The following is a 25,890-nucleotide window of genomic DNA, read 5'->3' as shown; positions in this document are numbered from 1 at the left end:
GGGGCTTATTTATTTTAGCTCAGGGTGATCCCAGAAGTTTAGAGCAAAAGATGCATGTAAGCTCTTTGGAACAAAAAAATGGCGAAAGATGCAAAGGCAACCCCGTTACCCAAATAGCATGTAAGGTAGAAGCAAAGGTCTGAAGAATATATTATGAAAGAGTACATAATAAAGCCCTATGTGGCCTAGGACCCACGTACCTACGGGACCGCCTCTCCTGGTACGCCCTGTGTAGGACCTTAAGGGCCACAAATGACAACACTTTGGAGGTCCCAGGTCTCAAGGTGGTTAGATTAGTCTCTACTAGGGCCAGGGCCTTTTCAGTACTGGCCCCGACTTGGTGGAACGCTCTGTCACAAGAGACTAGGGCCCTGCGGGACTTGACATCTTTCCACAGCCTGCAAGACAGAGCTGTTCCGCCTGGCCTTTGGTTTGTACTCAGTCTGACCCTTATGTTTCCCTCCCCTTATGGTTTTGATCTATGGGCTACTATTAAAATGAGGCTGCATTTTAAATTGTATTTTAACCCGTATTTTAAATTGGTTCTCTCCCCCCCCATTATGTTTTTATTGTAATTTTATTGGTGTTAGCCACCCTGAGCCCGGCTCTGGCTGGGGAGGGCGGCGTATAAATAAAATAATTATTATTATTATTATTATTATTATTATTATTATTATTATTATTATCACAATGCAATAGACTATATACCGATAAATGAAAAGTGCGTTGCATGAGCCAATCAGGACTAGCCCTACCAGTTGGCAGGGTGAGGTGTCCGCCTCAGGCGGCAGATGCTGGGAGGCAAAAACAGCAAGGTATTGGAAGACACAGCTGTGTGTTGCCTGGCCTGCCTTGTTACTTCGATACTTTTTCTAACACTTGTTTTGAACAGTCCTTGTAGACATCTTTGCCCTGAGAAAAATTAAAGGGTTGAGCTTTTAACAAAACTCTTCAGGGCTCATTTCACATAAGTTCCAATGAGTCCTGCTTTCACAGGATGAACTATTTATATTGCGAGAGGAATATTTTGGGAAATTAATTACAGAAGGCTGCAGGAGAAAGTCATGTGTCAAGGAGCTAAACAATAATTCTCAATTTGCTTAAGCTTTTCTGTCTGCTATTACTTTCAGAAAGAGAAGTAAAATATTCCTGATTTGTAAATCTCTTGGCCTGCAAAGATTTGCCATTTGCTTTCAGACTTATGCAGCTTCTTTGATCTGCTGCTTTGCTGGTCTTACTTAAAATAAATAGTTACTTTTATCTTTCCTTTTACTAGGTTTAATCTTCACAAAGATGGTTTAAATCCAAATTATTTGGATAGGTTTCTATTATAACGTTTATTATGAAAAGCACACAAGTCTGAATTTTGTCTTGGAATCTGAAAAAGTAAACATTCATTTTAACCCACAAGAGAAGGTTGAAGCTAATATAGGAGTTTGGTGAGTTATGTTCCTCGTGGAATGAGCAGATATAGGTGGACTTATCAAAATACAGTTTTAAAAATGGTTGCTGAAGAGGAAAATGACATTTAATTTTACATAAGGTTCCCCCACCCTTTTCAAGCTAGGAATAATAAACACAGACCAACCCAATAAATGTTTAATGTCCCTTCAGAACATAATAGCCCTGATGGTTCAGACAATCTGCTCCAGTATCCCATATCTCACAACTCAAAGAGTTCCCACGTGTTTCTGGGAAGCCAGGAGTAGAATTCTAACCCAAGAAGGAGGTGGGTCTCACAGATGATATGAAGCATTCAATACATGGGCCTTGTTGGCACGTCATGGTCAGTCAAACTATGTGTGAATGAGCTCGCTCACACCTGCTTTGTTCCTCCCTGGCTTTTTTAGCTCAGTGAGGCTCAATTCTGTAGCCAAGGTTTTACCAATGGTTACAGATGGTGGTTGTCAGGGAACTGCCATCAGCTCAGAGGCGGGAGGTGGAAGGAGCCTCCAAAGATCGTGAGAAGCAGCACTTCCTCTGCGGAGGAGGGAAGCTCCGCCTCTAGTGGGGAAGAGATGCAGGGCTCGGAGGATGCAAGAGAGAGCCAAGACACTGTGCATGAGCAAAGTGAGGGGGAGGCAGGTCCCCCTTTACCCACGCCCTCTCTGCGCAGTAGGTTTATGCGCAGAGAGGGGAGGCGTCGGATGGGGGTCAAGAGACTACTCTGCTGGGGAAAGTTTAAGGACTGCCCACTCTCAGATTCTGCTAGTGACTGAGCAAGACATGGAATTGAGACTTTCTGCACTGTAAATGTTTTTGCACGGATAATAAAACCTTTTGAAAAGATCAGTGAGGATCTTGCTTGTTCTCTCTCGAGCAACCATGCCAGTAGGCATAACAGTGGTTAAGGAAGAAATACCTTAACCACAATCCTGGGTGCTGATGACCTCGTAAAAGGTGCTAAAAGGACACAGGAAGAACAAAGTAAGTGTGAGCTCCTCTCCATGGGTTGCTGTGTTAAGGTGGTCCTGGTAAACCAGGGGAGAGGAGCCTGAAAGCCAAATGCAGCCCTTCTGTCTGGTCCATGGGACTTTCTTCAGGTCATGGGAGAAAAACTAACCACCCTCACCATCTTAATGCCAAGAGGGGATGAGGTAGAGGGACTTAGAGGCTTCATTGGTACCAGACTTCAAGGGTATCATTGTGCCCATGGGCACCATGTTGGCAACCCCTGCATTAAGCCCGCAGTCTGAAATTACCTAACTACACCACTGTGTGCTATAGCCTTTTTTGAGATAGGCTGACAAGAACATTTGGGGAAAATCTGAGCCTGCACAAAAGAAAGAGAATTGTAGAATCAAAAAGGGGGGAAAGTCAACAGAAACTTGGGTGGGAGCATCCAATTCAGGATGACTCATCCCTCAGGAATGGTGGTATAAATATTTCAATTCATCACATTATAAACGACAAAGCGTTCTATGGTGTTTGGATGCTTCTCTCTTACCAGTTGAGGAAACCCATCCTGCAAAGCTCTTACAACCATTGACTTCTATTTCAGTGCTGCCTGAGCAGAGCCGAAGCAAGACGAGATGCAGCAAAAGTGGCGCTAATCAATTCTCTCTTCAATGAGTTGCCTTGTCGCAGGATCACAAAGGAATTTATTATGGAGAGCGTTCAGGAAGCTGTTTCATCCACCAGTGTAAGTTCAATTCCATGGCTTTGTATGCTGTCATTGGCTGCATTTATGGTAAACTGCAGAACAGGAAGACAATAATTAATGTAAGATTCCAGATAAGAGTATCTCCATTGATAGGCTAGTGCTACTATGATTCATGTGCCTTTTCTTGACCTTCATTTCCTTCACATGTGGAGTCCACTTGGCTGATGGTGAGGTCAAGGATCCTGGGAAGTGGTTAATCTGGGCTGATCTCCCTCCCAAGAAATGTGGATAAACTTTATATTTCCTGCAACCAGGGAGTCCCGTCCTTTCCCTAAACTTCTATTAGTCTAAGTGGCTGCACATACCATGAGTAACTTCGGTCAACATGGAAAATATTTTAGACCCTGTTGCAAATAGACGGCAGGTCATGGTGGCCCCATCCATTAGGCAATGTTTTTAGTAACCACATAATGCTTGGAGGAGAAGTTAACAAGACATACTCTTATATTTCCCAACAATTATCAACTTCTCTCCAGAAAGACGAGAGATAAGAGATGAATTGGGTACAAACAAAATATTGAGGGGGCTGAAGACACCTCGGCCCCCTAGAGCTGGTGCGCCTGTATCAAAGGAAAATGCATCTCATTGTATATAGCTTGGACATAGTTCCCCTTTCCAAGATGACTCATCAATCAATAGTAAGGTAAAGGGACCCCTGACCGTTAGGTCCAGTCGTGGCCGACTCTGGGGTTGCAGTGCTCATCTCGCTTTATTGGCCGAGGGAGCCGGTGTACAGCTTCCGGGTCATGTGGCCAGCATGACTAAGCCACTTCTGGCGAACCAGAGCAGCGCATGGAAATGCCGTTTAGCTTCCCGCCGGAGCGGTACCTATTTATCTACTTGCACTTTGATGTGCTTTCGAACTGCTAGGTTGGCAGGAGCAGGGAAGATGGAGCCCACTGCTCTGAGTTCCAGAGACAGAGCCAATTTCATCCACAACATTTTTAATCTGGCAAGGTAATTCTTTAAAGTTATTACATTGAACTGTGATATAAAAGGTAAAGGGTAAAGGGACCCCTCCCTGACCATTAGGTCCAGTCGCGGCCGACTCTGGGGTTGTGGCGCTCATCTCACTTTATTGGCCGAGGCAGCCGGTGTCAGGGGGCCAGCATGACTAAGCCGCTTCTGGCGAACCAGAGCAGCGCATGGAAACACTGTTTACCTTCCTGCCGGAGCGATACCTATTTATCTACTTGCACTTTGATGTGCTTTCCAACTGCTAGGTTGGCAGGAGCAGGGACCGAGCAACGGGAGCTCACCCCATCATGGGAATTCGAACCGCCGACCTTCTGATCGGCAAGTCCTAGGCTCTGTGGTTTAACCCACAGCACCACCCGCGTCGACCCAATAAAAGGAAAAGTTATGCACGCTCCACCCTCACTCATACATTGTTTAGAGTATTAGTTAAGAGCAATGTCATTACGGATAAAAGATCAGAAATGTCTACCTGCAACCTTCTACTTTCCCCCAGGGCCACATCCACTCTTGGATTGAATAATAAAATATAAGGGAAGCTAGCAATGGTTTCAAGACTAGGGCTGCCATTACTGGGATTTCAAAGGCAGAATTGACGTCCGGGAGGAATTTCCAAAATGTGATCTGGATCTTAGGCAAGTCAATCAAAAAATCACAGGGGTTTTTTTTGGGGGGGGTGTTTTTGTAAAACAAAAAACAAAACTCAACAACTTTCGGGGTGTCCTGGTTTTTGAAATATGGCAACCATATTCAAGACTAAACCAGTGCTATAAAGTATCCTAGTCTTTCCATTCACTTTCCCACATCTCTGTTTCAATCCTTTCTTCTCTACTGTGTTACTGCCTCTGGCAAGGAAATGAGTTGGCAGGAGCTTTTGTCACTAATGCCGAAACCGAATCAGACTGCTAACATCTGCATTTGAGGTTAGCTTCAGTTTGCGTGGGCTGGCTTGGTGATGCTGTGGATTGTCCTCAGCTACTGGGTTCTTTCAGGGAAACATCTGCATTTACTAATGGATACAGATTCCTTGTATGCGCCACACGTAGCATAGTATTTACTGTATGTATTTATATAGACACAGAAGCACTAGGTAAATGCAAGCTAATTCTATTGGAGAGGAACTTATTTTCAGTACCTCACCCACATTATTGATTTATTAAAAGCTAAGTGCACTCACAGCCTTGGGATTGCTCTGCAAATAATCAGAAATTAATGTACCGAGTTAAAAGCCTATCAGAAAGTCCCGTGATACTCTGTAAATGTCAGCCCAGGTTTCAAGTTTCTTAAATCTGCACGTATGAACATCTTGAAACTAGAGATGCCATCTATTTTAACTTCCCCCAAATCTGTCTAAGGTGCAATTAATCCCAGTATATAATCACTCTCTGCACTTTAAAGTACAAGTGGGGAACCTGTGGCCCTTCTGGTGCTGAATGACTCCATTTCCCATCAGCCCCTTGTAACATGGCCAATAGTAATGGAAGGTTGGGGTTGTAGTTCACCAGATGTAGGAGTTAATTCTGTGTCCAGGGCAGCTGTTTACCAGCTCCATCTGGTACGCAGGCTGAGACCCTACCTGCCCGCAGACTGTCTCACCAGAGTGGTGCATGCTCTAGTTATCTCCCGCTTGGACTACTGCAATGCGCTCTATGTGGGGCTACCTTTAAGGTGACTTGGAAACTGCAATGAATCCAGAATGTGCCAGGTAGACTGGTGACTGGGAGTGGCTGCTGAGACCATATCACACCGGTCCTGAAAGATCTTCATTGGCTCCCAGTACGTTTCCGAGCACAATTCAGAGTGGTGGTGCTGACCTTTAAAGCCCTAAACGGCCTCGGTCCTGTATACCTGAAGGAGCATCTCCACCTCATCATCCAGCCCGGACACTGAGGTCCAGCACCGAGGGCCTTCTGGCGGTTCCCTCACTGTGAGAAGTGAGGTTACGGGGAACCAGGCAGAGAGCCTTCTAGGTAGTGGCGCCTGCCCTGTGGAACGCCCTCCCACCAGATGCCAAGGCAATAAACAACTATTTTACTTTTAAAAGACAACTGAAGGCCATTGGTGGGCACCAGTTTGGAGAAGTCTGGATGATATAATAACCTAGATTCAAACCAAGTTTCCCCCATTTCCCACTGAATTTCAAATGATATATCACTAAGAGGGAGAGGATGGAAGTCATTTCTCCTTTATCCCCCATTATCATGCTGAAAACGTGTCCATGTGGATTAGGCGTTTGCAATGGTTAAAAATCAGTAATCTTATTGCAGGCGTGTTACAGCTTCTTACAAGTTGCTCAGATTCAATATTTTTAGTCATTGGCAGCAGGGGGGGAAATACAGATCAGGAGAAGCATGTTGCTAATCCACTGAAAAGTAGAGCAAAATTCATGAAAGTTTTTTTCCCCTTTTTTTAAATGCTGGCTCAGTGAAAGACATATGATGCTTGAGACTCCAGAAGATTTAACAAAATCCTCCCATCTGTGCAGAAGGAACTGCTGATAAGCAAACGGGAGATTTGAAACGACTTGGGAAGAGGGTTAAGAGCAGTGTGAGACACACAATTTGAAACTGTTCCTCTTTGATTGAAAGTTATAAGATTCTGGGGAGGTGGGAGGAGGAGAGCTTATAATGTTGGTGTATTTGCAGAGCAGTGGGGAAGGCCTGGGGTATATCTGGTTTGTGGATGAAAGGATGCCTTTCTTCTTGAGCTTTACGAGTCTCATGCCCTTTTGAGGGACAATCCCATACATACATTTTGGAAAATGGACTATGATTTATTTAGAAATGATTTCAAAAAGAAGGTTCATTTAATGCAATTCATCATTTTTAATGGAAATTTTCTAAGGCGAAAAGCTTAAAATTGCAGAGTTTTAGACAGATGTCCCTTGGGATATTTAAAAGCCAGCATAAATATTTCAGCAGCAGTGTGTTAATGTTACTGCATTTCAAAAGCTATAAATTTGCTGACAGTTCTGCTAAAGAAACTGTCTTGTGTACAGAGTTGGGTTCAGCTCTGCATAGCTTCTCTAGAACGTTAAGGATTATGAGAAGAATTATAAGCATTTGACTCACAAATTGTCCCTCCGAATGGAAAACAACAAACCACTGTGTCTAAAGCTTCAGTCCTCCACGTCTACAGGGCTGTTGTATGCTAATGGGTTGCCCTACCAAATATAATATTGCATATTATATATTCCAGTAACTTGAATCCACAATAGGTATGGGGAACCTGTGGCCCAACAGGTGTGCCTGGGCTACATCATTCCGAACCATGCTGAGTGCAGCTGGTGGGAGTTAAGAGTCCAATGATATCTGGAGGGCCATGGGTACCTGCTCTGCAAGTATGAGCCATACCTCTTGAAGGATGAGCAGGTTCTTGGTGGGTCTGAGTTCCTCTTTGACCCTTGATTGCACCCCAGACTGGCTGTAAAACTGGGCAGATGCTCATCTCCATACCTATTCCAAGTGTAAGAGTCATTCTGCATTGAACTGCAACCTCAACGACAATGACAGCCTTCAAAGACAACCAAGCACCTGTTTGTAACACTTGATGGAATGCCTGTACCCTGAGAGTCAACATCTCAGGCACCCCCTGATGACCCTCTCTGGGAAAAGGTGGAATGGAGGTTTCAAGGGAGAAGGCCTTTTCAGTATGGCTGCTCACCTGCTGTGATGGGATTGGAGGGAAGGTTGGGGGCAGCAGCCCCAAGCGAGGGAAGGTGCACAATGCAGTGGCCCAGAGTGACTTCCATCAGCAGCCCCAGCAGTTCCTATGTCTCAGATTCTCTCTCTCTCTCTCCTCCCTGCTCGCCCTCCCTATTAAAGTGGGGTGCCTCCCATTTTATGCAATTTCAGTTATGCATGTGGGGGCCAAAAATATAACCCCCGCGTAAGTGTGGAGACAACTGTTGTGGCCCTTATGTCTATGAAGTGCTGTCTGGATGCCCATGTTATCATATTTTCGGTGCCAGGTTAAGATGTTACTTTACTTCCAGACCATTGATGGAATGGAATGTGCTGTTTGTTTTTTGTTTAATGACTTCATGCGAATTTAATATTTTATGGATTTGTTGTTTGCTTGCTTTTGTTTTTAACCAGGGAAATTTTAATTGTGAGAGTGCTCTTCTAGAAAATGTTGTCTGAGAAATTTTAATAAACTAAACTAAACTGTCCCAGCTGGACTGTCCCCTTCATCACCACATAAACATCTCCATCTCAAACCAGCTGCTCTGTGGAAAAGAATCCAAGAGACAGAAGGGCAGGTGAAAAAACCAGCTACACAATATGCCCGTTTCTGCTTGGCTGGTTTTGTTTTGCTTTAAGTGTAGGGCTTTTAACACTTCCATTGTATCTTATTCATTTTGTGAACTGCTTTGAGGACTACATGCAAAAATGTTAGGTACAGATTTACTAAGCAAGTAAGTAAATATATAGCTTTGTAAACTGGTCTAAGATGGTGAAGACACCAAACAGAATCTCTTGTTTGGTGGATTTTGTTGTTGTTAAGATCTGCTGCTGCTCCAAGGCAAACTCAAACCAGACCTACCACAACTAGCTCCCACCACCCAGTTGTGGTTATAAGTTACCGCCTTATATTCCAGTTGTTGAAAATCCTCTTTCAGCATCATTGAAGGAAGATGTGAACATTTCAGAAAACCATGTTTTATTTTAGGAAGATGCACATAGAAATATATGTGGTTTAAAACTAGCCATGATGATGCTTATGTCTCAATGTTATACCCTGGTCTGTAGCCGAAAGGAAGGGAGGAAAAGAGGCTATTGTGAATGGTTGTGTTCCATTTCCCAGATGATGGTGGTAATGGGAGGCATTAAATACTGTGATTTTATTATGGCTTTTGTAGTAGAAAATGGCCTAGTTCAGGCAACATGCTAAATCATAGTTGAGCATTATGAGAATGAGCTACAGTGAAGCTCAGGCTCCCAACTTTCTCCCAACTCTGGCATAACTACAAAGAGGAATCTAGAAACGTGAGCTTCTGGTTTAGATTAATTGCAACCTGTCCAGTCATTTGAACCTGTCAAACTGTGCTTAATGCTAACTGTGCTTTGGTTAAAACACAATTTAGTTCCATAATTTAGGATTCTTCAGAAACTTGCTAAACTATGGTTAATTGAAACTGGAAGAGAAATTTTCCAAATTCCTCTTTGTGGCCATGCCAGAAGAGAGAGAAGGGAGAAAGCACAAAATTCCCTGTAACTTGTTCTATCATTCTAAACTATGGTTTAGCCTGATGTCTGAACACATCCAATTTGTAATCTGAGGATGTGGAAATGGTTTGCATTTTTCCCCACCTAAGAATGTGTTTATGTAATTCAGAAAGTTCCTTTATTCTTGTTAAAGGGTACTTTAAATGATGCTGATGACCCAAGCACAAGTATTGGAGCCTATCATTATATGCTGGAATCAAATATGGGGAAGACAATGCTGGAATTTCAGGTACAATTTAATTCTTTCAGACGAGCCAGTTTTTTAAAGGTTTGCAGCGCAATCTGTATGCCGTGTTCAGTGGGTATATGACTTACTAAAAAACGGATCTCAGCCTCAATAAAACGTATGGCTTCATTTATGTTTTGTACCTCCCTCCATTTCTTCCAACATGAACATTTATGCTATTCATACAGAGTAGGACAGAAAGCAGCATCTGAAAATGTTCAGTTGAATATTGAAAAATGAACTTGCAAAAGTAACTAAATAAGGCTTGCGGCTGTGTATGTGCACATGCTTTTTCCATATATTCTGATTTGGCTTTTTCCTTTTGTACCCTGTTTTCCAGATTAGATTCCAGTTGGAGAGAAGTTACCCTTTATTCATCTTTACAGTGATTTAAATGTGTACTGGAAAACTAACTAAGCAGTCTAAGCTGATACTACTTGATGTTCCAAAAAAATTATTCAAGTCATATTTCAAAATCTGCCCCATGAACAAATTTCCTTTACAAGTATAGCTATACCAGCTTTGCTTTTGATGGTTGTTTTTCTTGTGTCTGATGAAAGGCAGACCATGGAAGTTTGACATAGCAATAGAATATCCAAGCGGAGGCAAGATTGTGCCTTTCTGGAACAGATGACAGCATGTTTGCAACACAGAATACTCATAAAGTGAAACACTGGACCCCTTCCAATTTAAGTCTCATTTCAGACAAATGGTGATGCTTACACATGCCCCATTGTAACCCCATTGCTATGAAGGCAGTGTCTAAATTCTTATCTGGGTCCACTCTTACAAATTGTTTTCTACATCCTTTTGCCTAAGACAATGACCAAGAAAACAATAAAAGATAATAAAGAAAGAGGGGCATAATCATTGTTCCAGGTACTTCCATGGTGCACTGAATAACTTTACTTTTATAATACTGCAATTACAAAAGTTGTTCTATAATTTTAAAGAAGTAACAAAAAGATAGGCAATGTTAAACTAATAATTGCCAGTAATAGATAAAAGGGGTCCTTTTACCTTTACCTAATAGACAAAATGGGACACAGGAGGCGCTGTGGGTTAAACCACAGAGCCTAGGACTTGCCAAGCAGAAGGTCGGCGGTTCAAATCCCCGTGACGGGGTGAGCTCCCATGCTCGGTCCCTGCTCCTGCCAACCTAGCAGTTCGAAAGCATGTCAAAGTGCAAGTAGATAAATAGGTACCACTCTGGCGGGAAGGTAAACGGCGTTTCCGTGCACTGCTCTGGTTCACCAGAAGCAGCTTAGTCATGCTGGCCACATGACCCAGAAGTTGTACGCTGGCTCCCTCGGCCAATAAAGTGAGATGAGCGCTGCAACCCCAGAGTTGGCCACGACGGGACCTAAAGGTCAGGGGTCCCTTTACCTTTTTAATAGAAAATATAATTGTCTCAGTACATACTTTAGAATCTCTCTCTAGTTATTAATGCTGCTCTCTTGGTAAATGTCAGTATTCCAACAAATTTAAGAGCAGCATACATTGGGTTTTTGTTTTGTTTTGCTTTTTGTTTGAAGGGCAAGTGATCTGGTGTGACTCAGACTTGGTTCCACTCTAATCCACATATAAGCATTCAATAATGTTCTAGAAAGTCAAAAGAGTTCAGACATATTAGAGCAATGACCTTGAAGGCAATACAGAAAGACTAGATAATGGCTCTTCCTTGTGAACTCACACAAAGTTCCTGTGCAGGTGGAGGAATTAGTTCCATGGCTGGAACACGAGGTTCCAAAACAGCCCTTCCATGATGCTTTTCAAGATGGAAAAACACATTTGAATCTAACCCAGTTCTCCCACAGCAAATCCCCACTATTGTTTCACATACTGAAAGAGAGATTCTACTTTGAAGCAGTTCATTCAGAAGCCATTGGTTTTTCTTCCATAGGAACTGATGATAGTCTTTCAACTGCTGCACTGGAATGGAAGCCTCAAAGCTTTGCGTGAAACAAAGTGCTCTCGACAAGTGAGTAACACAGCACTAATAGTGCACTCGTTTCCCCAACAGCAAAACTATACTCACTTCACCTCTACCCAGTATGTTCCTTACATTCTATAGACATGGTCCATTCTTAGGTGCCATTGATGGGAATTGAAATCAGTGGGATTTTTAAAATTTAGGCCCTCAGTGAGTCCCATTGAGTCTGAGACACCTCCCAAGTTAAGTGTGTCCACAAATTAAGATTCCTCTTTAAAGACTGTAATGTCGTTACAGATGTTCTAGGTTTAAAAGGATCCATTAGTGGACAAGTGCAAACCTAGGGTTGTATCCAAAAAGTCCCATTAGCACAAGGACTTCTATCTACACAGTGGACTTCCCATCCTGAGTCCCTTCTCCCCAAATCTGTTCTATGGTTTTCTCAACCTTCCAGAGCAGTTGGGGAGGAAGAAAGACATGGGGAGAAGAAACGAAGAGAAAGTCCTGTTGCACAGGTGGAAGTGCTTGAGATAACAGGATGAATTCCCTGGATGCAACCCATAATTCTTTTTTTTAAAGAATTATGTAATTTGTATTATAAATATATTAATGGGTTTTTTAATAAAAAAAACACCACTGCATTTTAAAAATTATATACTTTCATAATTGCCTAATTAACGTTTAAATAATTATGTAATGAGTTGTCTTCTTAAAATGTTAAGACCTGCATATTCAGTTACATGAAAAATTAATCTCTTTTAAATAACCCAGTGATTAAGGACTATGCTCACTTCTACCAAACAGACAAAGGCCTTTGAATGTCAGTTGCCAGGAATTGCAGGTGGGGAGAGTTCTGCTTGTGGATTTCACATGAGCATCGCTTGGTCACTGTGTGAACAGAGTGCTGGATGAGATGGGCCTTTGGTCTGACCCAGCAGGACTCTTCAAATGTCCTTAAACCCAAGTGATGAGCTGATGGTTAGATAGAGAAGCATGAATGAATGATGGAGCAGCAGGTTAACAAAACCAAATTTGCTATGGGTTTCAAGTTCTATTATTTCAAATAGTAATGGGGCAAGAGTAGTAGTTCAGGTCACGCAGGGCAAGCCCTTGCTTTTGGACATCCAGGCTCCTGCACAACTAGAATTTCTTCAAGCTACCTTAACTACAATTTATTTGTTTGACTTCCACAGTCAAACATGTTTCCAATATCTGTTCTGAAATGTCCATGTCAGTTGCGAAAGATCCCAGAGCAGAACCTAACCCATTATTTTAGAATAGTGGGGAAGGAGAGCTGGAAATAATGCCAATATATTTCACATCTAGCAACCAATGTGCCCCTTTGGTTTCAGATAGTACATGGGTAGACAAGTCTATAAAGCCCAGGACACAAATCTTCATGGCCCTTTAGCAGCTATGGTGGCTAGAAGTATCAGAGGTAATGTATTTAGTGTTAACTCTGGAAATGTATACTCTATTCTGACCAAACTAAGCCTCTTGATGTATATTGTGCTCTAAGAGGCTTAGTTTGGTCAGAATCAAGTATACATATCCAGAGTTAACACTAAATCCCGTATTTTTTGCTCTATAAGACTCACTTTTTCCCTCCTAAAAAGTAAGGGGAAATGTGTGTGCGTCTTATGGAGCGAAGGCAGGCTGCGCAGCTATCCCAGAAACCAGAACAGCAAGAGGGATTGCTGCTTTCACTGCACAGCGATCCCTCTTGCTGTTCTGGCTTCTGAGATTCAGAATTTTTTTTTTCTTTTTTTCCTTCTCCAAAAACTAGGTGCGTCTTGTGGTCTGGTGCGTCTTATAGAGCGAAAAATACGGTACATTACTGCTGGTAAATAAACCACCATGGCTGCTACAGTAAGCTTACCAGACGTCCCTGTTTCCCAGGGACAGTCCCCGGATTTACAGATCAGTTCCCTGGCAAAATCCATCTATTTAGTTGGAAGTTGAAGTGTCCCCGAATTCATTGAAAATAAAATCTGGTACCCTTATGCTACAGGGTCATGAAAATGTGTGTCCCAGGCTTTTTAGACTCATCTACCCATGTACTATCTGAAACCAAAGGAACACATTGGTTGTCAGATGGGATTCCCCTGCCCCCCCAGCTCTCCTACCCCACTACAAAGCAATGGTGTATTTGTTGCTAACTCTTTATTTTTTTTGGACGGGCAACAGGAAGTGATCTCTTACTATTCCCAGTACAGTTTGGATGAAAGGATGAGAAGTCACATGGCTCTGGACTGGCTTATGAAGGAGCAAGAAACTCCGGGCATTATTTCACAAGAGCTGCAAGTGGCCCTTCGAGAGCTGGAAGAAACCCGGAAAGCTGGACAAGAGCTGCGGTTTTACAAAGAGAAAAAGGAAATACTGGGCTTAGCGCTGAGCCAGCTGTACAGTGATCAAGCCGCTGCCTCTTCAAATGATGATCGTATGAGTCTAGCCCTAAGTGGCTATCGCTAGGGCAGCCTAGGGCGCCGTTTGTATGAAACAGGTTTGCAAGGCTGGTCTGTAATGAGCTAATCCTGGATAATTCAGATCAATGTGAAACAACAGCTTGCCTTCATCTGACTGTATAATGTACAACGCAGAAACTCTTAAATCCCCCCCCCAGGTGAGCAGCATGAGTTCCAGGTGCATGTGGAATCCACACATCTCATGTGCAAGTTCACAGAATGCGTGAAGAAGAAGCATTACTCACACATGCTTCCTGTTTCACTGCATGTGAAACAACTAAAGCTGCATTACAGTGTGAAATTCTGTGTGACGAAGACAGATTTTTAGAATTATTATTTTTATAAAAAAATATAGCTTAGGTTTGTAACTTCTTAAAGAACAGCAACAATCATTTAATAGCGTTGCATAATCAAAGTAAGTGTGGCAGAATTGTTTAGTATGTGAATTGAATTAATACATCCGAGAGGTGTACAGAAATAAGGAGTGAAATGTCCCTGCAATAAGCAAAAACTGCCGGTTGATAGATATATATATATTGTTATTTAAAGTAGTGGTTGAAGGAACAACAATAGGCTTCTAAACTTAGGGAAATCTATGACACAAAAGCAGAAAGCCAGTTGTTATACTTGAAAAATGACCAACGCGGACATTCTTCTAGAAAAATAACTTGAGTCCTGATAATAAAATACATTAGCTACAGCAAAACCTGTGTAGATTTTTTTTCTTGTTTATATGAGTAGTAAGTAAAATAACAACACTGCAATAGGCCAGTATTTGCAATTGGCAAGTCCATTGCTTCTGATAGGAACACAGATCTCAACTTTTCATTATTTTTGCTCATTGTACTGTATCAATACAGCAAATGAGAAAAAGACAACAATATATTTGATCAGCACCTGGAAGCAGTGGCTGGCTGTGCCCGGGGCCACATTCAGTTTTCAATGCCCCAGTAGTAAGACATGTGGGGCCACTCCGTTTCTGAACATCAAAATGTCATCAAAGAACAACTGACAACATCAATGATAATATTAATGTGTGATGAAATCAACCCTTTTGCAGGGTAAATGTAATGAATTGCTTTTATTTCTTGGCAGGGAAACAGACAACCATGTTTAATTTGTTTTGCTCACTACACTTATACTAGTTTCCTTAGCAAATGAGAAAAACAGCTTAGGAATGATTCAGGGTGGTTTAATAGCACTGAATGAAGTACAGTCGTACCTTGGTTCTCGAACAGAATGCGTTCCAGGAGTCCGTTCAACTCCCGGAACTGTTCAAAAACCAAGGCGCGGCTTCTGATTGGCTGCAGTAGCGTCCTGCAGCCAATCGGAAGCCACACCAGACGTTCAGCTTCCGAAAATTATTTGGAAACCGGAACACTCACTTCCAGTTTTTAATCGTTCAGGAGCCGAAACGTACGAGTTCCAAGGCAATCGGCAACCAAGGTACGACTGTACTGCTGCTGCAGCTGAGGGCCAACCAACTTAGTCACAAAATTGTCAGCTTAAGTTCTGGGTTCCAGGTTTTTGAGAAATCGCCAGTGCCTGCAAATCTTTTCAGCTGAGCGAGATCTTACTTGCCCCACACCTGACATTATATAAGACACTGTATGGAAGATGGGCAGGTGTGGCTTAGTCAAAACTGGGGAGGCTTGGTTAACCTATTAGGCCAGCGAGATGAAGGTTTCCCATCCCTGATCCAACAACAACAACAATTTGAGAAAGTTCAACTGTACTTTGGAAGTAAATAATAACAATGACTTACAATTTTGGTCATGATTTTCAGCATTTGGTGAAGATCTTCCTAAATTTGAACCAAATTATTGGATGTTGTCAATGCCTGCCTTGGCTCTAACCTAAGCTATCTCTTCCACTGTCATGATAAACACTGCTCTGGTTATCAAGCACAATTCAGCCAATCCTTTCTGCTGGTTGTGTACTTGTGACTCTTACAGGAATTTCCGTTGCAAGCAGATCAGATACACATTTTCAGGCCTTTTTTCCAGACAGAACAGGTGGCTGCGGATAGCATGGCGACTGGTGCAGTGGGGTTCCCCCCCCAAAAGCCCCAAGTTCCGGCTCCTCTTTTTCTAGAAAAAAAGCTCTGCACGTATTATGAAGAGCCCTTGACAATGAGTTATCAACACTGTGTTGCAAAAAGGAAACCAGACTGTTCTTTCAAGATTCATCTATAGCTGTCATGTGTCTACTGCAGCAAATGGTAAAGAAATATAATACTGGGAATTAGAATCAACCATTAATTTTAAAAAAGTATTTTACTGCCTCAAATCTTCTGTATCTTATTTGATCTCACTCAAGTGTTGTATTTGGGCAATCATTTTGTAAAATAAACCGTTGTGAAAACATTACAGGAAATATGTGCTTATTGCGAGCATTCCACATATTGTATGCGAACATTACAATAGGCTGCTTCTCTCTATGGTCCATGTGGAAAAAAGTAATGTTTAAATCACTAAGCTTAAACATGCTATGGAATGTCAATGGAGAAGTAACCGCCCCCCCCCAAAAACCCTACCTATGCACATTTCTTATTTACTTCTAACCTAAATATTCTTGACTTTTTCCAATCTTGGCAGCAATTCTTAAAACCTTGACCTCCTGAACCATAAAATTGCAACCATTTTTTTCCTTCAAGTTAAAAAAAAAAAAAAGAACACCTGGCCGGGCAACACTGATTTTTGTTTTTGAAAGGGAAAGTTACCGTAGTTTTATTTGCTGACTATTTCACTCAACAACCAAAGACAGACTGCTTTTGGTGAAGCCTGAAAGGCCCTTTGTCTCTCTCTGAGTGGGGTTGATAAAATGTTTGCCAGAGAGGAACTCATCTTTCCTCTTACCTCCACCTGCTGCTCTCCCCTCAGAAACTTCCCACACCAACTGCTTTTAACCTTGCCAATGTTTGAGACCTATAGTTATCTTGCAAACATGGGACTGGAACCCCACGGGAGCAAACGCAAGTTAGGAGGAGAGGTAGCAGAGGAAAATGGATGGCTGTAGGAAGGGTTAACCACCCCCTTTTACCTCAGCACCTTCTCCTCTTCAGATCAGCATCTCCCACAGCTGCTTTCCTCCAAAGGAGGCAGTTTCATTGCACACAGCAGGTGCACGACTTGCCATTTTCTCTCTCCTGTTTTCATCAGTTTCAACACTGGCATTTTCCCATGGAAGTACCTGAACACTGGGTGCCCATTCTTCCGGAAGCGAGGCCAGGTTTGGTTTCACCAGTTCTCTGCAAAAAGCCAGGGCTCCTTTGCTTGGATGCCATTAAAGAGCGGTTTAAGGAGGCTCTGCCTTGCCACATGAGCTACTTCGTCCCAGGCATTGCTGTTCTCGCACACATTAAAGGTTGGGTTCACAGGATCCAAAACAAATGGCCTACGAGAGGAAGAGAGGCGTTGTCCATATGAACAAAGACAGGAAGTGCTAGGTGCCTCTTTTACAGTACATTCAAATGCAATGCTGTTTTCACACACAGAGCATATTGTTTCAAGTCCTCTTGAGCTGGATAGCTCAGCCAGTGCTGATAACACCAAGGTTGCAGGTTCAATCCCTGTATGGGACAGATGCATATTCCTGCACCTGCAAGGGGTTGGACTAGACGATAATCAGGGTCCCTTCCAACTCGACCTATGATTCTAAGATTCATCAGCTGAATGCATCAGCTGAAAGGAAGTGATGTCATTTCTTGGGTGAAGAAAGCACAGATCCAAAACCATGGGAAATTGCAAGTCCAGGAATGAAGGCAGGAGCCACACACAAAACTGGACTTGTGTGGGTGGGTGTGTAGAGAGAGCAGTATGAACTAGACATTTTCCAGAACAAAGTACAACATTGCTCTTGTTCTGGTAAGGGAACAAACATCAAAAGACAAAGGAAGCAGCAGGGCAGCCTGGTTGATTTATGAGCAATGGCCTTCACAGAATCAAAGGCCCTGTAAAAAGCAAAAAGCCACAAGAAAGCACCCCACCCCACCCCACAACAGCACCAGCAAGCAATATTCAATGTCATGAACTGGCAGGACAATGTGGGGGGGGGGGGAGAGGGTCCTGGAGACTGGGACTGAGATGCACCAAGGTAAGCTGACGATGGGGAAGGAGCAGGGCCATAGCTACGGGGTGGTGAGGTGGGCCCCTCCCAGAAGTGCAGGTGAGAGGGGGGAGCAAAATCAGCCAAAAAATATGTCCATAAATATGTCTATAAATAAAAATATTGATTATTGCCTCATAAGAAAAGCTTTTAAATAGAGGGTGAATGGGTGGAGTGGGGTGGAGGAGAGGCAGAAAGAATAACTAATACGTCCATGAGTAGGGGGCGCAATCTGGACGGTTCTGCCAGGGGCACAATATCACCTCGCTACGGCTCTGGGAAGGAGAGGTTGGTGGAATCAGCTTTTCCTAGCAGTGGAAGCTCTAGACTAAATTTCAGCTGCTGGGAGCATGTACTAAAGAGGCAGACAAGTATATAATGGGCTTACTCACCTGGTTTGCTTTAGAAACACCTTTTGGAAAATTGGAAAATTGGGTCTGTAATGTTTGTGCCATACAGCACAGATTTCTTGATACTGAACCAAAAGCTTCAGGATGGCTCTCATTCCCTGTACATAGCTGAAAAACATTGGTTTCCCAGCCAGCTCCCATACATAGATGGTGATGAGTTCCACAGCGTAGGAGGAAGGGAGCCTGCGAAACCTAAACACACACACAGCACACATTTAGCAGCTGCACAGAAGGAGCTGCCACAGGAAACAGTCAAAAACAAAAGCTGTAGATCAAATAAAGGCTGGAGAGACAGTAGCAAAATCCAATTTGGGCCTCCCGTTTGATTTAATATCCATCCCTTGCAAAGAATGATAAGCCAGGAGTAGCTAAGAAAATATACCAGTAGATTAAATATTGTTCCCCCCTGGTATGTATGCTCTCTTTTTGCAAATGTGTGGGTCACTCGCTCACAAGAGGTTGAAACAATGCAAAAATCTACAGATTGCATTGTACCTTGGGAAAACAGAAGGATCTGAAGTTGGTCCAGTACTCAAAAGCTTGCATTGGCTGTCCATACTCTACTAGGCCAGGATCCAAATTATTGGGTTATTTTGCAAGGCCCTTAACAACTTGGGTTCGGGATTATTGAGACTTACAGAGAAGTAACTGATAGTGTTCTCCCATGGTTTGGATGTGCAATTCATATCCATCAGGAGTCATTACTGAAATGAGGCTGCATTTTAATGTTGTACTTAATCTTGTTTTTAAGTTGTGTTTTAATCAATTGTTTTTACCTGGTGTTAGCCTCACTGAGCCCGGTTTTGCCTGGGGAGGGCAGGGTATAAATAAAAATTATTATTATTATTATTATTATTATTATTATTATTATTCATTCTGTATTGTGTGCCCAACCAGGTCAGACAGGCTCCCTCTCTGTTGAACTTCTGGCACTTACTGAAGACACTTACATTTTTTGTTCCAGCAGGCATTCTAAACTGAATTGTGATACTATAGCCTTAACCAATTTTTTTATTTTCATTGCATTTCTTGTGTATAAATTGTTTAAATCAAAGGGCTCCCAAACCATGGTCAGTGGTCCAGCAGTGGTCCATGAACTTCATTCAGGTGGCCATGGGGCATCTGGCACAGTACGTTACAATTGCTACAGCAGGCAGAAAAACCATTAAGTGTTCTGCCAAGAACCCCATCAATTTTCAAGTGGTTCATGGGGAACAAAGTTTGGGAACTGCTTAAGGGCTTAATGGCAACAGCAGAAGGAGGAGGAGGAGATGATAAATGAGTTCAGTTGTGCTTGGATACGAGCAACCTACTTGTTTTCTTCTCCTGGTGTTGCAAATGAAGTTTTGAACCAGTGCTTCATTAAACGTATGAGATCTTTCACCCTCTCTGTTGACGCCTTGACAAACTCAACTTGGTGCTTCAACAGGGTCATAGTGTACAGCTGGATTTTATCACTGTCACTGCAGTGGGAGAGCTTGCGGTAAAAGCTCTCTTTTAAACCTGTTAACACCAAACAAGAGATAAGGCTAATGACACTCCCTTGGTCTCCATTTCTTAAATCAAATCGGACAGATTTCGGGCTAATGGAAATATTGTTGCAGTCTGAATTACAATAAAGGTAGATCTCCATAAGTATTATTGGACAGTGAGGGGGTGGGAGACACCACCCCCAGCCAGCTCTTACCTGCTGATAATGTAGGCCCAAACATGTCATAACAAGGCATTATGTCAAACAAGTGGCCGTGGTGATCTTTATAACACTTAAAGTAGAACCTTAAGGAAAATGGTGTCCTTTCCTGCAATATTACCCTAAGTAGAAAAGAAAGGGGAGAATAAGGCTTTAATTCTACCTCTACTTACCTGGGAGTAAGCCCTATTGAATTTCATAGGGCTTACTTCTGAGTAGACATAGTTAGAATTTAACTGTTAATCAGTGGCATGCTAATGACTTTACAATAATTGGGGGAAATGAAGGGAGAATCTCAGTCCAAACCTGTTGATCCAGGAAGGTTTAGTTAGTCTTTTCCCTAACTCTTCTAGTACTTCGGGAATTTTTCTTTGGCAGTCTTCTAAACTTTGAAAGGCACCGCTAAAAAGAACTATGTCCACATCAGATGAATCTTGCACATCAGTTCCTTTTATATATGAACCGCCCTGTTACGTAAGATATTAACAGAAAGTTGGTTAGTCCTTGACTTTAACCCACCTAGTACCAATGTTCCCAAGGAAGAGCAAGACTAGCCATGTGTCAGCTGTTCAACCCAGGCAACCTGCATCACTTTGGATCACAAATGGAGGCCACTGCTTCACTGCTTATGGAGTAGATGACTCTGAATGGCTCCCATAATGTAGGCCATATCACATATTCATTAATGTGATGACTCTGGTTCCAAGCATCAGACAGGACTTTGATACACAAGAGGAGCAGTTAAGTCTGTCTTACCCACCACAACTTGGGCAGAAGAGTGAGACCCAGTCCCTGATCTCAACCCTGGAACTGGACCTTGAGACCCTGGTGCCATAGCACCTAGAAATAGGCCCCCCATCTGCAGCACACAGTTAGAAGGAGTATCATGCAGTTTAAATAGCCATGGCTTCCCTCAAGGAATCCTGGAATTTGTTAAATGCACTTAGAATTCTTAGGAGGTTCCCCTTACAAAGATACAACTAGCAGAATGGTTCAGCATTCCCTCCCTCTTCTGATGGGACTCTGGGAATTGTAGCTCTGCGAGGGGAATGGGGGCCTCTCAGCACCCGTAACAAATTACAGTTCCCAGGATTCCCTGGAGGAACCATGGCTGCTTAAAGTGGTATGATACTGCTTTAAATGTATAGTGCAGATGGGGTCATAATACTTCCTGTGCATGTCGTACCCCAAAATGAACGAAGTCTCATTATGTTAGCCACCTCCCATTTTCCCATACGTGGAAGAGATGAAAGTAAGGGAAAGACACACAAGTGCTTGAATCCAAACCCAAGAGCTGTCCTTTAAAGTTATCCACTCCACTCCTTATGGATTGAGGGTAGCATGGAACCTGGGCCCATAAGGATATAAATCTTCCTTTGGAGCTAGGACTTCATCAGAACAAGTTGCTTGCTCCCAATGATCTGTCCATGTATCTGACCCTCTTGTTTCTCCTGAAATCCAGACTCCTGACTATCATCATCATGGACTGTCATCTCCCTTAATTCTGGTTCTTCCTATCATCTCCAACCACTGGTTGGACACTCTGCCTCCTGGGGCAGGCATAGCCTCTGCCACCTCTGGACAAGACAATTAAGCCATGCAGGTTCTTGAAAGTGATGTTCACCTGGGACATGGCCTATCATAAGAACATTAGACAACCCTGTTGGATCAGGCCAATGTTCCATCTCACCCAGCATCCTGTTCTCACAATGCCTATGGGAAGCCTGTAAGCTGGACACAAATGCCACAGCACTCTTTCAGCAATTCCCAGCCACTGGTATTCAGAGACAAACTGTCTCTGTCAGCGAAGGTAGGACATAGCCTTCCTCTCCATAAATTTGTCTAATCCTCCTTTAGAACCATCCATGCTCCCAACATAAATTGTATTGGGTTGCAAGCCAAGTAGCTGCTTCACTCATGACATAGAGATAACACACACCAACACAGTCTGCTGTGCTGTGTTATGTCAATGTGAGTGTTTACTTTGCCCTGAATACAGTATATGCATGTACATATCAGATTCTCAGCTGACATATTCATGGCAAGTCACTAGGTCTTGGCTAACTTCTTACGTCTTTTCTCTTACATAGAAATTAAGAGTGATGAAGCAGCCCCAAGCAGCTTAAGATCCTGACTTACCAAAGTCCATTGATTGCAATGGGCCTACTCTGACTTAGTCAAATACCACCTTTTTTTATTTAAATGTTTTGCCTCATGCCCCCAAATTTCTCAGCCCATTGCTGTATTTGAAGGGAAGATTTGCATATCCCCCCAAGTAGGAAAATATTGCATTTTCAATTCTTATAAAATAGCATATCCTCGCAGCAGGATAACCTTGAGGGAAATGGGATGTGTGCAACGAAGAGGGAACTATTGCACATTTATTGCATAAACACACACACACACACACACACACACTCAACTGTTTGCAAAGGTCCTTAGACATGAAATACTAGATACAGGAAGTGCAACACTACTGTGATCAATCTCAAGTAGAATGTGGCATCATCAGTACCTTCGTAACATGTGTAATTGGTAATGGAAACACTTCTTCAATGAACTCAATGATCTTTTCAACTTCTGATGCACAGCCCCACCTTACAGCATTTGAGATTGGTCGGAGTTTTGCTTCCACAAATTTCGTTAATTCCGCAGGTGTTTTGTACTCTAATATGTTTTCAGGTTTAAACGCAGTGGACATTTGAGCTATACAAGAGAGAAATCAAGGTGAATTACGAGTTTTTGCCTGAAATGAAGGGATGAGGAGAAGCTCTTAAAAAGTAAGGTTTAAAATCGGGTGGTCCTTGATAATCCGAGCAATTCAAAACAGCAGTGCTACCTCTTTTGCTGGCAGTGAAGTGATGCTCTTGTTTCTCATGGTACTCCCTGGCATGGGCTGTTCCAAACTGCCTGGGGCACATCCTACAGGATGTCAGTGTTTCCGTGGCCACAAATTTTGTTCTCCTCTTACGAGTCATATCCCAGTAGCTTCTGTGATTGCTGGTCAGTATCATTTCATGATCAGTCTGTTAATAAAGAGAAGAGATGAACTGTATATATATTGAGCTGAGATGCAGGGCCTGGAAAGAGATTACAGATGGGAGCAAGGAAGTATATGTGGATAGTATTCTAGTCTTTAAAATGGTATAGCAGAAAGTAAAATGCCTTTTTTTATTTGATATCTGGTTTTAGGTTTGTCTTTCTTAATGTAGACAGGTGTATACAACTGTTTACATTTTTGATCAGCCAGACATTTTAATCATTTTGTACTATTTTTATGATATTTTCTATTTTGTTGTATATACTGCTGTACACTACCTTGTTATGCTACATGAACTTGTGATAGATAAATGTTTTTACAAATAAATGGATAGCAATTTATCTTCTCATATTTATATACCGCTATTTTTTCCCACATGAAACCAAGATACCCCCCCCCAAAAAACCATTTATTTGCTTGAACAAAGGAGGAGGAAGATGACACGTTCCACCTTACCTTTGCATGCTGCAGAAGACACTCTCGCAAAACCTCCTTGCCACAAGTTTCACAGTGAACTCTCCCAAGATGTTTAGCTTGAAAATGGTATCTCAGAGCTGTGCGGCTGACAAAGTCATTCCCACATCTCTCACAGTTGTAAGACCTGGGTCTTAGGCCCCACATCCTTTAAAAGGACAAAACAAAAAGTTAACTATTCACACACACACACTGGGGGGTGGGTATGGGAGAGTATCTCAACTATAAGAATAGCTGAATTAGGAGTGTCATACGTCTGGCATACTGCATCCGGGCGTAAATTGGGGAAATGTCCTGGAAAATCTGGACGTATGGCAACCTATGTTGGCAGTGCCAGTTTTCCATAAAAATATCTTAGAAACTGCATTTTTTGTGATTTTGCTCCAAAAACTTTGGGCGAAAACAAAAGAAAAGATCAAAAACTTTACCAAAATAAGCTCAACAATTTTCTGTCCAGATTTTCACTGTTTGAAATATGCCAACCTTAAGCTAAACGCCAACCTAAACACATTACTCCAGGGAGCCTGTGGATTATTTGTACCATACAGCTTAATTCTTTCAAAACTAGTTGATCAGAGCCTGTTCTGCTTGTGGAAACATAGCAAGGTGGCCACTCCCTAAATTATTCCATGTGCTTCTGCTCCTTTCCCGTTTGTTTTTCAAATACACGCTATAAAGGGGTAAATTACAAAGGAAGGGTTTTCTGCCAAAAATAATCTTACCTTGGCAAAGCCATCCTGTCTGCCTTTCGTAGCAAGTGTGTTTATGTTCTCGTTTCCCAGTTACAGTCTTTGAGGACAGCACATTTCTCAAGTATGTACCACCCCCAGATGCTTAGAATTCTGGGAATTGTGGTTTGTGCCTCCACTGTTGATTGTTCTCTTTGGGAATTGATAGTTATCACGCCTCTGGTCAGCCCTGGAGCTTCAAAAAGACGGGATGCAGCTCCTTTTTATACTCTTAGAAGCTTTGCAGCAATGCAAAGAAGAATTATCCATCAGATGCAAAACCTTCTCTTTCTTTCTTTGTTATGGGAGTTCCTGCCACTTGGCAAAGCTAGTGTTGTTGGTCACCTGGACAACACTTTTTGGTAAATATTTGATTTCCCCCACCACTTGGTTTATAGACCGTGGTTTAATGTGAGCCCCAAACCCAGCCCAGCGTCTTAACTACATTTGCGGGCCATAGTTTGTTCTTGATTTGTAAGCCCTGGTTTGTGTTAAGTGTAGCTTAGTGTTATATGTGAATCCAGCAGAATGTTCTCTTTTGTCATTTTCTTATTCATAAACATGAAAAACACCTTTTTGGGGGCTTGGGTAATCTAGACTTCTCCATTTTTACATTGTTTAGTCTTACCCAACTTTCACAGCTGGTGATTCATATTGCAATTCTAACCATGTCTGCTCAGAAGTAAGGTGCATTGAATTCATTGGCGTTTACTCCCAAGCAAGCGGAGTTAGGACTATAGCTTAGTGTACAGACACTTACCCATTCCATGTGACAAATGTGACAAGCTCTGCTTGAAATCTTCTCCCTAGATCTCCCTAAATCATTTCTGGCCCAGCACTCTTGTATACTTACTCTCTGCCAAAATCACAATAGAGGCAATTATGATGTGTAACACACACACACACACACACAGAGAGAGAGAGAGAGAGAGAGAGAGAGAGAGAGAGAGAGAGAGAGAGAGAGAGGCAGAGGGAGGGGACCACCAATATTTAAGTTATTTTAAATGTCAGGCAAAGGTGTTCTTGTTTGTTCAGCCATTTGGATCTTATATAGTTTGATATTTGACCTGTTCTTTGTATACCACATTTGGGGTAGGGACAAATGTTTTCCATGTCAGTTCCTGGTGAATGGATGTTTTTAGTACTACCTACCATTTTATTACTTTTGGTTATTTTACAGTACATATATTGCTTTACTAATTTGTTGTAAGTTGGTTTAAAACTTTTTTTCCTGTAGAAAGCAATAAATAAATAAATACAGTGGTACCTCGGGTTACATATGCTTCAGGTTACATACGCTTCAGGTTACAGACTCTGCTAACCCAGAAATAGTGCTTCAGGTTAAGAACTTTGCTTCAGGATGAGAACAGAAATCGTGCTCTGGCGGCGCGGCAGCAGCAGGAGGCCCCATTAGCTGAAGTGGTGCTTCAGGTTAAGAACAGTTTCAGGTT

The 25,890-nt window shown here is 42.4% G+C and overlaps 2 protein-coding genes across 3 annotated transcripts in view; one reads left to right on the top strand and one right to left on the bottom strand.

The window, feature by feature from the left end:
• LIX1 (limb and CNS expressed 1) overlaps positions 1-16,356 on the top strand; it is a 36,112-nt gene extending 19,756 nt beyond the window's left edge. The window contains exons 3-6 of the mRNA XM_083577151.1: positions 3,002-3,142; positions 9,500-9,595; positions 11,496-11,573; positions 13,713-16,356. Of these exons, the coding sequence (XP_083433277.1) occupies positions 3,002-3,142; positions 9,500-9,595; positions 11,496-11,573; positions 13,713-13,997 (600 nt within the window). The 3' untranslated portion in view covers positions 13,998-16,356. The remainder of the gene's footprint in view (positions 1-3,001; positions 3,143-9,499; positions 9,596-11,495; positions 11,574-13,712) is intronic.
• Positions 3,079-25,283, bottom strand: LOC310744935 (2'-5'-oligoadenylate synthase 1-like). 2 transcript variants are annotated; one of them, XM_083577017.1, is made up of 10 exons: positions 25,200-25,283; positions 23,694-23,859; positions 23,037-23,223; positions 22,713-22,903; positions 20,504-20,664; positions 20,195-20,319; positions 19,821-20,010; positions 18,490-18,699; positions 17,183-17,386; positions 3,079-3,195 (listed from the first exon to the last, which is right to left on the bottom strand). In XM_083577017.1, exons 2-9 carry the CDS (start codon positions 23,856-23,858, stop codon positions 17,230-17,232), a joined length of 1,386 nt encoding a protein of 461 aa, XP_083433143.1. In that variant the 5' UTR covers position 23,859; positions 25,200-25,283; the 3' UTR covers positions 3,079-3,195; positions 17,183-17,229. The 2 variants fall into 2 exon arrangements, with proteins under 2 accessions (XP_083433143.1, XP_083433142.1); XM_083577016.1 differs by lacking the exon at positions 25,200-25,283 and adding an exon at positions 24,434-24,488.
• Positions 25,284-25,890: the final 607 nt, after the last annotated feature.

Source organism: Podarcis filfolensis, assembly GCF_964270895.1.
Source record: "Podarcis filfolensis genome assembly, chromosome: 11".
Taxonomy (NCBI): Eukaryota; Metazoa; Chordata; class Lepidosauria; order Squamata; family Lacertidae; genus Podarcis; species Podarcis filfolensis.
This window is presented reverse-complemented; position numbering and strand designations above follow the sequence as displayed.

What these genes read in the sequence shown, in the direction of transcription:
- LOC310744935 (XM_083577016.1), bottom strand. An exon ending in GTCTTCTGCAGCATGCAAAG is followed by an intron (nt 23,224 to 23,693) that starts GTAAGGTGGAAC and finishes CTTTATTAACAG; the next exon opens with ACTGATCATGAAATGATACT. An exon ending in CTTCACTGCCAGCAAAAGAG is followed by an intron (nt 22,904 to 23,036) that starts GTAGCACTGCTG and finishes TCTCTTGTATAG; the next exon opens with CTCAAATGTCCACTGCGTTT.